Source organism: Myxocyprinus asiaticus, chromosome 11, assembly GCF_019703515.2.
Source record: "Myxocyprinus asiaticus isolate MX2 ecotype Aquarium Trade chromosome 11, UBuf_Myxa_2, whole genome shotgun sequence".
Taxonomy (NCBI): domain Eukaryota; kingdom Metazoa; phylum Chordata; class Actinopteri; order Cypriniformes; family Catostomidae; genus Myxocyprinus; species Myxocyprinus asiaticus.
This window is the reverse complement of record NC_059354.1, coordinates 16192056-16210550: the sequence shown is the minus strand read 5'-3', so window position 1 is coordinate 16210550 and position 18495 is coordinate 16192056. Positions and strand designations below refer to the sequence as shown.

Genomic DNA, 18495 nt, shown 5'->3' with positions numbered 1-18495 from the left:
GTTTATGCTACCTCATTATCATCAACGAAGCTTGTGCTTGCAAATATCTGTTCGGGTGTAAATGTGTAAAATGTGCTGTAAATATGCCCATATTAGAAAATCAGCATATTAGAATGATTTCTGAAGGATCATGTGACACTGAAGACTGCAGATTAAGATAATGATGCTGAAAATTCAGCTTTGATCACAGGAATAAATTGCATTTTACAATATATTCAAATAGAAAAGTTATTTTAAATTGTAAAAATATTTCACAATATCACAGTTTTTGCTGTTTTGGATCAAATAAATGCAGCCTTGCTGAGCAGAAGAGACTTCTTTTAAAAGCATTAAAATATCTTACAGATCTAAAAACTTTTAAATGGTAGTGTAGGTCTAAAGTTTTTGAGTAAAGTCTTTATGTAAAGAAAATGTATAGTCAGATTACTTCTTTTAACTTAAACTTGATTTTGTGAATAAGTTACAAACAATACATTCAATCATTAAGTCTCCTCACATTCATTCTCTCTCAGGGGAGGGGTCTTTGTCCCCTCAGGTGTGAATCACATCAATATTCATGATCATCCACGCCTCCTCGTATATGGCCTTTCTAACACTAAAAGTGCCTTACAAAAGTTAAATGACTATATTGTTTTGTATGAATGAGTGATCAGGATAGTTTTCACATTATTTTTGTAGCAAAAACTCTAGGCTACAAGATCCAGTTCTCAAAAGTATTGTGAACAAATGTTTAGTATGTGATATATGGCCTTATTTCAGTGACTTTTTTGTTTTTTCAAAAACCATGCATAAACGTTATTTTCTCAAAAATACAAACATGTACATACATGTAGTTCACATATTATTGTAGCCCAGTTTGTGCTGAATACAGTTTTATCAGACTTTAGCCATAAATATGTTTTTAAGCAACTGAAAAAAGCACAAATGTCAAGGCATGTCAAAACTTCTCCAGGGCCCAAAAACCTTCAGACCCCAGAGGGTTAAAGGAATGAAAATGATCTCATCATTTACTCACCCTCATGCCATCCCAAATGTGTATGACTTTATTTCTTCTGCTGAACACAAATGAAGATTTTTAGAAGAATATTTCAGCTCTGTAGGTCCATACAATGCAAGTGAATTGTGGCCAGAACTTTGAAGCTCTTAAAAGCACATAAGGCAGCATAAAAGTAATCCATACGACTCCAGTGGTTAAATCCATGTCTTCAGAAGTGATATGATAGATGTGAGTGAGAAACAGATCAATATTTAAGTCCTTTTTTATTATAAATTATCCTCCCTGCCCAGTAGTTGGCGAAATGCATGAACAATGTGTCAAAAACAGAAGAAGAAGAAAGTGAAATTGAAAGTGGAGATTTATAGTAATAAAGGACTTAAATATTTATCTGTTTCTCACCCACACATATCATATTGCTTCTGAAGATATGGATTTAACCACTGTAGTTGTATGGATAACTTTTATGCTGCCTTTATATGTTTTTTGGAGCTTCAAAGGTCTGATCACCATTCACTTGCATTGAATGGGGCAACAGAGCTGAAATATTCTTCTAAAAACCTTCGTTTGTGTTCCGCAGAAGAAAGAAAGTCATACACATCTGACATGGCATGAGGGTGAGTGCAGTAAATGATGAGAACATTTTAATTTTTGTGTGAACTATCTCTTAACAGTAATTCATTAACGAAGAGAAGTAAAGAAAGAGACTGACAGAGAGAAAAAAACATGAGAAAGAACAGCCTATGCAGAAAAGCATTTATCCCGAATAAAAGGCGGACAAAAACCGTCAGGTGCAAGCAGGTCTCATTACTGAGGCAGAGAGAGAAATTATAAGATAAAGGAGAGAGAGTGTACACACACACACTCTTACACACACATGCACTCACTCGCTCATACACCTTGCACTTCAGAGCAAAGAAAGTGTCACGGCCTACAATAGAACAAGAAAGAATAAATAAAAATATTAGCAGCCGGATGCAACAAAAGACATTATTCTGCATTCAAGGGCCTGCAACAGCTGTACAAAGTGAAAGGAGAGCAAGCGAGGGAGAGAGGAAAATGCCTCAATGTGCACTGAGCACAAAAGCCACCCAAGAAAGTGGGGGAGCAAGGGGAGAAAGGGATGGGGAGGGGTCAAAGACAGAGGTAACAAAAAGAGAAGGGGCAAAAGAATGGCAGAGGGGAGAATGGCATGGGACAAGAAGAGAAAGAATGAGTCAGGGAGAGAAATGAGACACAGCAGGAAAAAACGCAGGAGGATTTGAGATGGGGGAACGGTACAGCGGGGACAGTTAGAGATGAATGGTGAAGATTTAAAAAAACATTTCATTTGAAATGCCCTCCTTGTTCAGTTCGGTATTAAATGGCAAAGTGATTCATGAGAATGGGGAATTAGTACATCTCGGTACGTGATCTGTACATAATAGATGGACAAACTGTAGAATCTATGAATTTCAATGACAATGTTCCCCGTTTGCTTGGAAAGGGCTGTTAGGTAGAGAATAATGACCTGTGTGGCCAATTCAGTTGCTGACTGACAAGGAGAGAGTGGCTCATTTTATCAACCAATTAACATAATCACTCATCTATAAACCTACTGATCAGGGTGAATGTGTGGCTTTTGCGGTTTGTGGTGGGATGACACATAAAAAAATGAGAGAGAGAGAGAGATGCTTACCTCTCCCACTCCAGTCTGGATGATTTTCAAACCTGTCTCGCCCTCGAGGAAATTCTTCTCAGCTACTGCAATGTAAAGGCAACGATGTTTGCATATGTGCTGTTCTATGAATACATTAATTACTATGAATACCTGCTTAATTACTTTGGTAGAAATATGACTCAAAAAACACCTTTTTTTCTTGTCAAATTCCCCTTCTCCCTCTCCTCATTTTGCTGGATGTAAAATTAACGGTCCAAACGAGAGGGCTTGTCACTTACCAGCTTTATTGGCCACATCCTCTGCACTGAGATTCAGAGAGTTCTGTCTGATCTTGAATGTCAGGGCAGGACCCACCACGCTGCAGACATGTGCAGAGACAAATGGCCGATAGATCTTGTTTCTTTTTTCTCACTCTTTATTCAAAGCAAACACACACACACACACACACACACACACACACACACACACACACTGTACCTAATGTTGATGAAACTGCTTGTGGAGAGATGAATTCTCTCTGCCAGGGTCTCTAAGAGTTTCACCCCATCATAGAGACTTAAAGGACTGGCGGGAAAATACAAGAAGACATCACACTCATTTTATTCAGAGTATTTAGATACACAAATAAATTAAAAATAATTCAGGAAACATTCAGCCATATTAACAGAAACACACCTCAAAGAATCATCACACACATTAGACTACATTTTTCAAATGTCTCAAAGAGGAAAAGCTGACCTAGAATCATTTTTGATTTTCAAATCCTCTGAAAACCTATAATATAAAAAAGGGGGATTTTTAGGAAGTATAATGAATTGGAGCAACTATTCTTTCAATTCTATTTTTAATTAAAAAGATTAAAGTATTATATTGATTATACGTGATGTGATCAATTAAATGAATCCCCTATAAACCTTTTTAAAACACATATTTAATACAGGGTTCCCACATCTCTTCAGCAATGAATTTCCATGACTTTTCCAGTCGTCCATTCCAGACTGCACTCACAAAAAGCAATGTGTAGCTGATTCAATATTTTAAAGCTAAGAATAACTAGAAAATATATATATATATTTCCATGACTTTTCAGGCCTGGAAATCTCAATTTTTAAATTCCCTGACATTTCCAGGGTTTCTGTGACTATGATAACACTATTACTGTAATAACACTTTATAGTCACGTTATACACTTACCAAGCACTTTACAAGGAACACCTGTACACCTACTTATTCATGCAATTATCTAATGAGCCAATTGTGCAGCAGCAGTGCAATGCAAAAAAATCATTCAGATACGGGTCAGGAGCTTCAGTTATTGTTCACATCAACCATCAGAATGGGGAAAAAATTTAATCTCAGTGATTTCGACTGTGGCATGATTGTTGGTGCCAGACGGGCTGGTTTGAGTATTTCTGTAACTGCTGATCTCCTGGAATTTTCACGCACAGTAGTCTCTAGAATTTACTCAGAATGGTGCAATAAAGAAAAAACATCTAGTAAGCGTTAGTTCTGTGGACGAAAACGTCTTGTTGATGAGAGAGGTCAATGGAGAATGGCCAGAATGGTTCGAGCTGACAAAAATGCTACAGTAACTCAGATAACTCCTCTGTACAATTATAGCATGCAGAATAGCATCTCAGAATGCACAACATGTCGAACCTTGAGGCTGATGGGCTACAACAGCAGAGTGTTCCTAATAAAGTGCTCGGTGAGTGAATAATTACTATGCTATTCAAATGCTCATTATTCTGATTCAATACAATTGTTACTTTTTTAGCAGGAAAGAAAAACAATGTTTGATCAGAATGCTGTTCTACTGTACTCTGAGACAAAAAGTATCTGTAAAGGCTGATACTGAAAAATGATGCAGGGCAAAGGGTGCATGGCAACAGATACACACCTTTTTTTCATTGAGTTTGAGCATGGATTAATGTTTCTGAAAATGATCAGGGTGGATTTCATGAGTGCCACCCCAAAGTTAACTGTACAGCATTAAAACTAAGTTTTCAGAGGTTGACTTATGAAAGGCTGGTGCCACTGAATCAAATCACAACTGACTCCTACCTCTGATTAGTGACAATGTAGCCATACTCTTCTCTGGTATTTGTCCCATCCTTAGAGACTGTTAGGATATTGGCTGTTTTCTCTTTCAAATCCAAGTCTTTTGCTGACAGGGTGGGGCTCATAGTGCTCTCGCTGTCTTTCTTAGGCACAGTTGCAGGGGCTGGTGTGGATGGGGGCTCAGTAGGTGAGAGCTGGTTTGTTGGGGTAGAGGGCAAAGCTGCGACAGGTGAGAGGGGTTTGGCTCCTTTTTGTGTCGCTTTATCACTGCCTTCTACAATTGTCTGTCAAGGAAACACAAACTAATATGGGCAATAGTACAAAAGTACAAAAAGTAAGTTAATTGTTTTTTTGCAATTAGATGAATAATAACATGGCAAACAGAGCCTACCTCTTTTGCTGTGACTGTCCCTGGGGATTGATCTGAGGAAGACAAAAAAAAAAAAAAAAAGAAGCAAAAGCATCACATAGTGCTTTTTGTACCTAAACGTATTATTTTCGATAAGAAACTATAAATAAATAAAAAATAAGGTCTGCATGCCTAAAGGGATAGTTCACCCAAAAATGAAAATTCTCTCATGCCATCCCATTTACTCACTCTCATGCCATCCCAGATGTGTATGACTTTCTCACTTCTGCTGAACACAAACAAAGATTTTTAGAAGAATATGTCAGTTCTGTAGGTCCTCATAATGCAAATGAATGGTAAAAAAAAAAAAAAAAATTTAAAAAAAAACCTTTGAAGCCCCAAAAAGCATATAAAGTAATCCATATGACTCCAGTGGTTAAATGTTTATCTTAAGAAGTGATATGATAGGTGCAGGTGAGAAACAGATCAATATTTAATTCTTTTTTTTTTTTACTATAAATTCTCCTTCCTGTCCAGTAGGTGTCTAGATGCACAAATAAAGTGAATCCCAAAAAGCAAAAGAAGAATGTGAAACTGTAGACTGATACTATAAAAGGACTTAAATATTGATCTATTTCTCACCCACACCTATCATATCACTTCTGATTACGTGGATTAAACCACTGGAGTCGTATGGCTTACTTTTGTGCTTCCTTTATGTGCTTTTTGGAGCTTCACATTTTTGGTCACCATTCACTTGCATTGTAAGGACCAGCTGAAATTTTCTTCTAAAAATCATTGTATATGTTCAGCAGAAGAAAAGAAGCCATACACATATGGGATGGCATGAGGGTGAGTAAATGAGAGAATTTTCATTTTTGGGTGAACTATAACTTTAAGACTAGGTGCAGTGACTACTTCATTCATGCAAGGTGGCAATGCATACAGTATGTCTCAATGCTTATGCCTGTATGTCTGTGTGTGTTTCAGGGTCATCCTTTACCTGTGTTCTCCATGTTTTGTAACAGCTTTAACAGTAGAGTGAGTCTTTTTATCTGCTGAGGGCTCAGGTCTCGTGGGTTTATACCAAAACCTTCTAACAGAGTGGCCAGATGTGCCAGTGTGTCCCCTGTAACACACACATTCAACTTACTACTGCACAATAAAAACATCAGCAAACATCCTCACTAACAACTGAAAATCAGACAACATAGGAAAAAAATGCTGATTTACAGATATTGAATGAAATTCTACCCTCAAGTTCTAGGTAGATGCAACTGTTCCTATAGCTTAACTGGTTGAGCATGGTGCTAGCAATGCCAAAATCATTGATTCAATTCCCAGTAAGTACTAAATATCAATTAATGCATAGCTTGAATGTGCTGTAGGTTTCTTTGGATTAAAGGGTCTTATAAAAGTAAATGTCTTGTTGGAATGTGTTCCTTATTTGTGCAAGAGACAACAAATAGCCCTGCAATTTGATTTTATCCCAGTACAAAACTATAGCAAAAAAAAAAAAATAATGCACATACAGGCTTCAATAGTTCTGAAGAGGCACTACAAATGAAACTTCCAAAAAAAGCCAGATGCCACCACATTGACATTCACCATCAAGTTCAGCAAGAGAGCTGTAGTCCTGAGGGACTTTCTTGTTGGTGCGCTGGGGTGTGCCTGGTTGCCCCTTTAGAGTGTAGTCCTCTCCGTAGTCCAATGGGAAGTCGAGATCCTCATAGTATGGGGCAGCAGGGAGGGCTGCTGCCCCCCTGTGGCGAAAAGAGGGCTGTGCAGAGGAGAGGTAGAGAGACACAGCATCTTCCAGGAGCTGACGGTCTCTGCCTCTCTGCTGGGATCCAGTTCGAGAGGAGGGTTGCTGGTATCCCACACTGGTGTGAGGATGGAGAGAATGGGTCATGTCTTCCTGTTAGAGAACGATGATGACAATGAGTGAAAAAGAGGGACTCATTTATATTTAAAGTACCTGCATTTCATTACGTTTCCTCTAAATCTAAACCTAACCCAATCCTTACCCTAACCCCTAACCCTACCCGTTCCTCAACCTCAGTAGCAGCAAATGTGAATCTTGTGAGAATTTTGTTAAATAAATATATTTGATTGCATGTATTTTAATGTTAGTACTGTACGTAGAAGTTAAAGACACCTAATATAAAGTGGGACCTCTCTTTCTCAGTAAATGTATGTTTGTGTTTCATGGTAATGATTAAAAAACACATGCACATGTACATTCTTTAATCTACAGCCTTTTTACCTGTAGGTATGAGTATGATTCCATAGGTAGGGCCTGCATCCGGAGTGAGGAGGACTGGCGGGGGTCTAAGATCATATAATCCATATAGCTCTGTGCTGGTCCAGGCTCAGAGTTAGAGCTGGAATAGACTTTCTTAGCCGCAGGCTGTGAAGGCCTAAAAAAATGCAATCAATACTAAATCGTCTACAAGATCTAGCTGCTCATTTTATTGGAATCAAATGTCTGTGGTCTGACAAGAGCCCTGAAATCAAGTTCCCCAGCCTCAATAGCATACACTTAAATTTAAAGCATTCATTGAAAATCATATGGGTGCAGTTTCATAATTTTGAACATTTTGATTCCAATGCTCCTGCGACACCTCAGGTACTCACAGTGCATTCTGGGTCTTCTGGGTGCGTGTGTGAGGAATACGGCTCAGTTCCTTAGCAATGATGTGCTGGGTGATGTCATCCTGCCAGGAGAATCCTGTTCACATGCATACACAAGCACAAACACTGCGTGAATAGACCCTTTTGTAAAAGTCAGGATTCAGAACATCAGTGAAGTGTCATATATTTGTGGCAGTCTCTGTAATATTTTGTTGTCAGTACCATGCTCCGCCATCAACTAAACAAAGATCCTGATCTCTCGGATACAATGATGACAGCATTGTCATGCTGTCTACTTTACATGATTACTGTATCTTATTTATCTCAATTTAAACAATGTGTCAAGTTTAATGAGAATGTTGTTAGTAAAGAGTTTTAAAATATTTGGCAGTAGTGAATGTTTACTGTATCTCATGAACATGAATCAATGAGTAAAAAGAAGACTGGTAACAAACACTCTTAATCAGCCACCAGCTATTTACTCTCTTTAATCAAGGTTTACACAGAATGTCAACTGTGAGAGTAGGCTAAATTTCATTTAGAGCTAGTTACTAGTAAGAAAACACTCCCTTTGGGGAAATATTTACACCCTCATTTGGAAAAAAAGATCCATACATAAATATATATATTTTTTCCTTTTAATTCTAATAATGCAAAAAGTTTTATGTTAGGGTTAGGTTTAGGGGTAAAGATTATTTAATATTAATAATAGTTAGCTTTATGTGAAAACAATAGAAGTCTATGGTATGTCCCCATTCAGATAGCCGAACAAACATGTGAGTGTGAGTGTGTGCATGTACTGTATGTTACCCTGAATCATCAACTGTTTGAGCACTTCCTGTAGTCTTTGAAGAACAGGAACAGAGACCTGGTACTGAACCTGTTCTTGCCTAGAGCTCCGACACTGTCCGAAGAGGCGGTCTGTAATAAATGCATACACACACCGTTTAGATTTGGCAAGTATCAAACAATAAAGAACAGCTGGAAAATATATCTCTTTATAAAAAATGTTTTATATATTGTATATGCACTACCGTTCAAAGGTTTAGGGTCACTTACTCATTCTTTATTTGTTATATTTTTTCACATTTTAGAATAATAATAAAGTCATCACAACTATGGAATAACATAAATGGAACTATGGGAATTATGTTGTGACTAAAAATATCCAAAATAAATCAAAACTATTTTATATTTTAGCATCTTCAAAGTAGTCACCCTTTGCCTAGAATTTGCAGACATGTACTCTTGACATTTTCTCAACCAACTTCTTGAGGTATCACCCTGGGATGCTTTTTAAACAGTATTGAAGGAGTTTACATCTATGTTGGGCACTTATTGGCTGCTTTTCTTAATTATTCGGTCCAAGTCATCCATTTCAAAAACTTTTTTTTAATTTTTTATAAAATTTTAGTTTTGTAATTAAATAAATTAATATGTTGGCACAATTATATTTTTGTCTACAAAACTAATTTCAAACATTTAAGCATACGCATTCAGATCAAAAGATTTTTAAGATCATGAGAAACATTTCAGGCAAGTGACCCCAAACTTTTGAACGGTAGTGTATATATATATTGTACAAACATTCTGTGAAGAGCCTATGAACTAAATGGTGTCAAAAAGGTACTGATGAATGTCAAAAATGTAAAAAACAATAAAACATCATCTAAAACACCTGTGTGAAAATATGGTGGTGCAACCAAAATAAGCCATTAACAAATAATTAGCCAGTTTCTTGACTGACAAACACGCATAGCATATTCAGTCCACCCCACGCACTCTCATGCACTCACTTCCCACACATATACCATTGACTCATCCCTGACTAAACCTCCAGTTGTGTCATTTAAAAAAAGACTTGAAGGGCTCAGTTGATCCTCAATCGCAAATGAGTTCCAAACATGAACCCAGCCATTTTCTACATCTCAGAGATGGCCTGTCCATGAATATGACTCACGGCTATTTATAGCACAGATGGAGATGTGAGAGCACTATGGGGGAAATAGATCAGTTGCTCTGGGGCATGGAAATACATAGTAGAGTATTTCATCGTAATAGAAGTGACCCAGGAGAACTGATGTCACACCACCACTTTAGTAAAAGAATGACAGAAAGTGAAGGAGTAACAAATACACACTAAAACTACTTTTTTTATTATTATTATTCAGAAAGTAGACAACATGAAGAATCACAGGTTGCTAACATTGTGCGTGTGTGTGTGTGTGTGTGTACCATTCACCCATAAACACAAACAGACACACAAACAAATCTTTTTATTATTATTATTATTATTATTAAAGGGAAATATCTGACCCCTGTAATTGATTTTCAGAGGCATATTTTACCTTATGAGGACATATATTATTTTCTAATACAGATATATGACAGCTTCAGGTCCCTACATGGTTTCTGCACTAAACCCAGAATTAGTTCATATATTCCTGGAGCGCATTAAGGTAAACAGATTTGGCGTGATGTCCATAATGCAGGAGCTCAACCACAGGACTGCAGATTCATCTAGATAAAATATTATGAAATATATCAAATGCAAGAAACAGATAAAAAAAAAATTTTTTAATCCCACAGTTTAAGTACCTGGGTCATTTTGCCTCATGCTCTGGTTAATTTCTGACCCTGACCTACACATACATTACAGTAATACATACACACACACACACACACACACACACACACACACACACAGTATATATATATATATATATATATATATATATATATATATATATATATATATATATATAAAATTTCTTTTTTTTTTATTTTTATAAATAGCTGACTTGAGAGCCATAAAACCAGTAAAATCAAATAACTGAATAAATTAATTCCAAACAAAAGAAAGGAATGACATAATGAAAGATGAAGTAAAGGCTTTAGGAATCTTATTATTTGACGAAGATGTCTAATCGTGGTCTCTAATCCCCTTTTGGACATAAAACAGAGAAGACAAGGTCCACTAAAATGCTCCATATGACATATATGCCATAAAACTCCTTTCAATATGTCTATGTAGGTGTCAAAGTGAGAGAGAAAGGACTGAGAGCACACAGGATATTTACTGTATACGCATCTGTTCCATCATTTTATGAGCCTGGGAACAAAGAGACCTTGACCATGCACAGCTAGCCAGGATCCATATCATCGTCATTGCATATTTAAGATTTGAATGTGCAGGTATCCATGTGGGTATAAATGTGAGCGTATGTGCGTATTAATGTGTATGGATGCACGGCAGAGACGTGTTTCTGTGCGTAAGCACCGAGTAGTGAGTCATCACTGATTGTGGGGGCGTACACCCAGCTTCCATCGGCTTGATGATGTCACCGTTACCAAGGGGACATAGAGCAGAGGTGGGAGGGACTTGATGGAGAGAGAAAAGAGCAGGTGATAGAGTACTAGTGGCTCTGGGTTGTGGAAATACATGCACAGGTTAATCCCTGAGTGGAGTAAAAATCAATTGGATATGTGAAGTGATTTTTTTTTATTACTACATTAACACACATTCAGTCATGTGGGTTCATACCAAAACCATAAAAAAAATACATATCAATATGAAGTCAGTTCTGATAGTGTAGGGTTGTTGACATACAGTATTACAACTAATATGAGAATGTCTTTTTAAAGTGGGGTACACAAGTCTGGGACCATATTGAAAATGTGGGATTTGTTTTTATTTATACCTGGAAATAAACAGGAAGTTTTAGGATTTTTGAAAAAAAGTTATTATATGAATTTAGAACTGTGCATTAGGTCGCCTTATTAACCTTAAAGGGATAGTTCACCCAAAAATGAAAATTCTCTCATCTTTTACTCACCCTCATGTCATCCCAGATGTGTATGACTCTATTTCTTCTGCAGAACAAAAATGAAGATTTTTAGAAGAATATCTCAGCTCTCTTGGTCCTCACAATGCAAGTGAATGGAGACCAGAACTTTGAAGTATATAAAAATAATCCATAAGACTCCAGTGTTTAAATCCATATATTCAGAAGCGATATGATATATTTAAATCCTTTTTTTTTTAAATGTAAATCTCCACTTTCACTTTCACTCCACATTCTTGTGTGGAAGTGACTTTTACTTTCACATTTAGCCACCTACTGGTTGGGGATGGTCAAAGGTGGAGAATGATAGTAAAAAAGGACTTACATTTTATTTATATTTATCTGTTTGTTACCCACACCTATCGTATTGCTTCAGAAGATATGGATTTAACCACTGGAGTCATATGGATTACTTTTATACTGTCTTTTGGGCCTTCAAAGTTCTGGTCACCATTCACTTCTATTGTATGGACCTACAGAGCTGAGATATTCTTCTAACAATCTTTGATTGTGTTCAGGAGAAGAAAGAAAGTCATACAAATCTGTGATGGCATGAGGGTGAGTAAATAATTAGAGAATTGTACATTTTGGGTGAACTTTTCCTTTAAAATTGATCTTATTAACTAATTTTTGTACAAAAGGTCATATTTTCTTGCATCCATTGAAGCAAAAGATGCTTTTTCGAACACTGTCAAACCATGCTGGTATAATATGGATCTCCAGGTTTTGGACAAACTTGTGGAGTCCATGCCAGCTTGAGTGCATGCTGTTGTTAAAGTAAAAGGGGTTTTCTATGCAAGCCCTACTAGGAAAATTCCTGTAAATTTGTCCTGTTCACTCAATTTGTTAGGCTGATAATATAATTTGTAATGAAAATAATGCAAAATAGATGCATTTTCACTAGTGGTCTCAGACTTTTGGACCCCGCTGTATTTTCTTTGTTACTGTTGACTAGTATGAAATGAGTGAAGTAAAAGTTCCTGGAATGTAAATTGTTTAGCCGCATGTATGCATCTCCTGTTGTCTGAGCAGTAGGATGTTGCAGAGCTGTGATGTCAAGCGATGATCAATAACTTGCGATTAAATCATCATGAGCAGAACTTAAAGAGGCAGGACACCAGAGTTAGCACCATGTGCTCTGCTAACATCAGCCAGCCTCATCCTTGTTTCTGAACCACAGAGATTTACTGTATCTGTGAGGGGCATGCAGTACTGTACCCATAGTTTGATACTCACCATCAGAGCAGAACTGCTCCCTGGGGCACAGCCTCTTCTCAAATAAACAGCCTGCAAGAAAGCGAGAGGAAAGGCAAGAGAACCATAACAGTTACAATTAAACAGGTTTTGACTAAAGTTCGAATACAGTAATTGAAATTAAATCACACAATGATATCATACTTTGCTAATTGAGGGATATGTGAAACTGTATTTTTGTATTGAGGGAAAGACTGAGCATTTAATCTGAACCAGACTCATGATGTCTAAATGACCTTTCCTCCACCAACACTCATCTCAGCATGGGAATATAAACAAACTTGTCAAAATTGTCTCTCCTTACACTCTGTCTGTTTTAAGAGTTACAGCTTATAACCCCAAACAATACTAAAACAAGATGAATCAATGACACGGATCATTCATCCATGATGGTCTATAGTTGCAGTAGATAACTCTGTTTCCCCTAAGATCCAGAGCTGTTGTGTGGGCAGATAGAATGAGGAGAAAAGCTCTGGGCATGTGCTGAACGCAGCTGATCAAATAAAATAAAAAAAAAAGCTGTAACTGCCAGTGATCATGACCTGACTATGCTTGAGTGTGCATATGGGTGTGTATTTATGTTTGTGTGCTTGGATGTATGTGTGTGGGAATCACCAGGCTGTCCAACAGCACTGCTGTCAAAGGAACAGAGTGGGACAAACACAAATAAAAAGTCAGGCTGATACAGCCAGATGTGAATAAAGCCAGAACTGGCATAAAAACAGATGTGGACAGTTTAAAGGGTATGATGCATTGTAAATGTTCTGTTTTGTTGAAATCACTCTAAATGGAATGATCAAATCAAAACAAGTAGCAATACTAGTTATATACTCATTAGTTAGTTAATACTCATCCCTCCTTTTCTTTAAAAAAGCAAAAATCAAGGTTACAGTGAAGCACTTACAATGGAAGTGAATGTGACCAATTTTTGGAAGGTTTAAAGGCAGAAATGTGAAGCTTATAATTTTATAAAAGCATTTACATTAATTATTCTGTTATAACTCATGTATTATTTGAGCTGTAATGTGGTTTAAATCATCATCTTACAGTCGTTTTAAGGTTTGTTGACATTACATCGTCATGGCAATGAAGTTGTAAAGTTGGCTATAACTTTACACAGAAAAGGTTAGTAAGTGAAAAACAAAACTAAAATCATGTTAACATGCATATTGTTTATGTCTTACTGTATATACTTTTGAAACAGTGAGTATTTTAATGTTTACGGATTGGCCCCATTCACTTCCATTGTTAGTGCCTCACTGAACCTAGAATATTCCTTTAACAACAACAACAATAACAACAAGTACAACAACAACAAAAACCTGTTTGTTGTTATTTCACTTTCACATTCTTCTTCTTTTGTTTTCGGCGATTCTTCGTGCATATCGCAACTGACTGGGCAGGAAGGACAATTTATAGTAAAAAAGGACTTAAGTTTTGATCTGTTTCTCACCTATCATCATATCACTTCTGAAGATATAGATTAAACCAGTGGAGTCGTATGGATTACTTTTATGCTGCATTTATGTGCTTTCTGGAGCTTCAAAGTTCTGGCACCCATTCATTGGCATTGTGAGGACCAACAGAGCTGCGATATTCTTCTTAAAACCTTTCTTTGTGTTCAGCAGAAGAAAGAAAGTCATACACATCTTAGATGGCATGAGGGTGAGTAAATGATGAGAGAACTTTCATTTTGGTGAACTACCCCTTTAAACTCAGGTACACACACACACACACACACACACACACACACACCTTTCAAGTCTTAAACGATTCACAATATTCTAACCCTGAACCATTTACACGATTAGCTGTATGCATGTTCGTATGACACTTTCTCTTTCCTGCAGTGGTAGGCTTGCATGTGGTCTGACACAGTGAGTCGTAATTGCCCACAAAAGCAGGCCAAACAGGAAAGCACAAAAACATGAGAGACAGGATGAGGCACCTGTGAATAAAGGCAGGGTGGATGGCAATGACCATATTTGTCATTTGTCATTAACTACATCAGAAGCAGCCCTCGGAAAAATAAAGGCAACCAGAGGCAATGGACGGAAAAAGTCGAAACTCGAGCTGCAACATTTCACAAATGTCAGTAGTAGCTAAACGCAAAGGCATGAATAACGCATGAATAAATTTAAAAAAGCTACCTGCAACCTTACTATATGACTTAGTGGATAACATAGCCTAATAGATGTTTCAGAAATTAAAGGGATCACTGTTGCCGTTTCGCCGGCGTGTCGCCAAGGACACTGAGACGTGTATGATGGTCAGACCAGGGATGGAGAATAAGGGGCAGTTCACACCGAACGCGTATTGGAGAGAAAGAGAGAAAGACTAGACGCAGCGCAACGAATGAAACAGTAAGCAGGTGTCTCGAGATGCGTTTTAAAAAAAGTTCAAGTTCTTTTTGAAGTTGACACGGCGTCTAAAATATGCGGCGCTTTACAGTGAAAAACAGCGCAGACGCACGCAAAAACACGTTCTGTGTGAACGAGCACAGGGTTCATTTTATTGTTAACGAGAAAAGGCTTGGATTGAAGGGGATGAGACATTCGGGAATTCCAGCTGAAGTGGATAAATGCTTTGAAAATAAACGAATAGCAACATTGTCCCTCTCCGTGGTGCTGAAATGTTGCTCTTCACCGAACGACCCGTTGAGGATGTGCATTCCCACCAGTTGCGCGATGATAGAGCTGAAAACAATGCGCTTTATCATAACAGTTTTAATGCATGTTAAGGAAAGAAGAGGTCACAACTCTTTAGCAAATCAGATCTCAGGTTGAGAACAAACACCTGAACAATGCATGCGGATTTCTCACAAACTGATTTATAAGAATGGCATGATATGAAGCATCTTACCACTCAACGCAGTTAAAATGTCAAGGAGCGGAAGCATTTGCTGTATTTGCTCAAGTAACAGTGACAAAAAAAAAAAAAAAAAAAAAAAAAAAAAAAAAAAAACAATTACAGAATTAGGAACACCCAACCATAACTAATATGCATAGGCCTTAAAAACCGCACCAGTGTACAATGTCTGCCTGAATAGGCTGTGCAATGAAACAGAAATTTTATGAATAGATTCTTGCATCTGTCGTTTTATTCCTCGATGACTTTCTATGTTAGTAATACTAATAGTTACCCACCATATTTGCCTGCCATCCCAAGCTGGTAGAATACGGTCATCAGAAACAGGGCTCTCCATAGCGGTGGATGCATCATTCTAACTATCCACGGGACTGAATTCAGCACGCGTTATTTTATCGTCGCACGTCAAGAATTTAAACCCACATTTTGTCTGTCGTTTTCGCAGGCTTGTGCTAAACGGTTGTAGCACAAGTGATGGACGCGGCAGGTAAGGTAAATTAACTGTGGGCTTTCGTTTTAGGCAATCATAAACATACGGAGACACTTACGAATGTACGGAATTTCTGGTGCGGATCTGGAGCGGGAATAACGCTCGTCCTGTGGCGGAGACCCGCAATTACGTCACAGCGAGACCAAGACATTTATGAAGAGCCGTAAATAGAGAAAGAGGAGGAAGTGGAGTGGTACCATACTGTAGTTACTGGTTTACCAGTGAAATGAAAGCCTGGGCAAGTGTAGTTGTAATTCTGGATTTCAGAATGAGTAGAAGATAAGAGAATGCTTCTGGTTTTACAGTTTCTTCTCCCATGAAGCGATTGAGGTGAAAAAGAAAATGATGTCTCACATATATCCGAGAAAAGAATAGGTTACATATCAGGTGATGTGTTCTCTATAAGTCAAATCCTTACCAATGACAAATGGGCTACATTTGTTTTTTTTTCTTGTAATATGTGGACTCAAGGAAATACAGATAGGCCTACATATGATGTGCTACAATGTAGGCTACAAATAAATCCATAAAAATGCTCTAAAACCTGGGAAAAGGCTGTGTCACCCAGACATGTGATAGTAAAATGTCTCAGTAGCAGATGGCAATAATTTAGTGCCTTAGCGCAAGTAGGGCCTATGTAATATTATTTACATTTTCCTCCATGACTCACAGACAGCTTCAGATGTAGGCTGCATGCTGTGGTTTGGTATAACACACATACACATGTGCCAACAATAACTGTACTATAAATAGACTTAGAATGAAAAAGACAAGTTGGGAATATTTCATTAAATACAAGAAGTGTTATGGAAGGAATTTTAACACTTGAGAAATAAGTGATATTAAACTACTTTATTACAAATAAGAACAAAGAATTGTGATGGAAGCAGTTCTGACACTTGAGAAATAAATGATATTAACACAGCTCAATGTAATAATATCATTGCTTTAATATACACACACACACGCACACAAAAAATTATGGTAGCACTTAATTTTACAGTACTGTTCTACATTTATGTACTATATAATTACAATAACTACAGTAATTACTAGGTACTAACCCTAAACCTAACCCCAACCCTAACCTTAACCCCTTTTAAGTGCATGAGGTTAATTAATACTACTCAGTACGTTCTTGGGTAAGTACACTGTAAGTATACTGAAAGTACACATACTGTAAAATAAAGTGCCACCAAAATAACTGCAAGGTTTATTCATTTAAATTTCATAAAATTCCATCAAATTGAATTGAGTAATCTTTAAAGGTGCACTCAGTAATGTTTTCCCCATTATAAAAGTTTTACTCCTAAAGAAATTAATTTAATTTTGAAACTTATGTATAAAATTTTGACCACTCACATGAGATGAGAACTCTAGTCATATCAGTAACCTTATAAATGCTGTTTTATTCTACATGGGGCAGGGGCGCCCTCATGGGGGCTGCCATTTTAGAATCACATGACCAGCTGAATACTACTCACTTTATCTCAATAACCATCTTGTTATTGGACACTTTCACTCTTGGATTAAATGAATCATGGCTGATTGTGAATAGTGAATTTCTGCAATGGCATCTGTCACTGAAAACTATTGATTTTGAATGATGCTGCATCCACACCACTAGGTGTCACTGTAAGTCCAAGATGACACGAAAAAAACGTTACTGAGTGCACCTTTAACAAACACCTTTATTGATTAATTTGGTTAAAAATGAAATTGAAATGCGTAAATCTTTAAAATATGCAAAACTATATGTTTTAGAGTGACTAGAGTGATAGTTTTCACCTTCATATGGTAGAACATAGGTTCTAAACATAGGTTTGTGTATATCAGAGTTTAAACTCTGGTAATGTTTGGTGTTGGTCAATATGTTGCATCACAGAGGTGTTATTTTCATAATTAGTGCAGATTTTTTTTTTATCATTAATGTAGATGTAACAGTGTCAAGGCATAACATGATGACTCCAGAAAGGGAAAATGTGAGTATTTCTATGTATTCTGTGAGGTTTAAGATTTGCTACTGATGTAGCTTACCTGTCAGTTGTCATGTGTTTTAAGCAAAAGTCTACCTACATTATAATGGCAAAATACACCTACATTATAGTTTATTGAAATAAACAAAATTAAGTCAATTTACTTAAATTACAATTTCAAACGCCTATAATCTTATACTGCCATGATGAAATCCTTTACGGTAGCTACAAGCGGTAAGATATTTTTTTTACCTTTTTATGTAAAGATAATATCTTTATATTTATATCACCCCTTATCTAGGGTTTAGGAATGTTTAATTGCAGATGAAGATTTCAATCCATTGACCTTTGGTACATGGGCCCA

The 18495-nt window shown here is 37.0% G+C and overlaps 1 protein-coding gene across 2 annotated transcripts in view; it reads right to left on the bottom strand.

The window, feature by feature from the left end:
- The window catches only part of LOC127448456 (receptor-type tyrosine-protein phosphatase-like N), a 33541-nt gene extending 17333 nt beyond the window's left edge, over positions 1-16208 (bottom strand). Inside the window, exons 1-13 of one of the 2 annotated variants that reach the window (XM_051710983.1) lie at positions 15944-16208; positions 12780-12830; positions 8509-8619; positions 7702-7795; positions 7331-7484; positions 6673-6982; positions 6068-6193; positions 5107-5138; positions 4719-4999; positions 3393-3428; positions 3132-3218; positions 2933-3012; positions 2673-2737 (exon numbers count right to left, since the gene is read on the bottom strand). In XM_051710983.1, coding sequence (XP_051566943.1) covers positions 2673-2737; positions 2933-3012; positions 3132-3218; positions 3393-3428; positions 4719-4999; positions 5107-5138; positions 6068-6193; positions 6673-6982; positions 7331-7484; positions 7702-7795; positions 8509-8619; positions 12780-12830; positions 15944-16019 — 1503 coding nt within the window. In that variant the 5' untranslated portion in view covers positions 16020-16208. The remainder of the gene's footprint in view (positions 1-2672; positions 2738-2932; positions 3013-3131; positions 3219-3392; positions 3429-4718; positions 5000-5106; positions 5139-6067; positions 6194-6672; positions 6983-7330; positions 7485-7701; positions 7796-8508; positions 8620-12779; positions 12831-15943) is intronic. The other variant, XM_051710984.1, reaches the window with a different exon arrangement.
- Positions 16209-18495: the final 2287 nt, after the last annotated feature.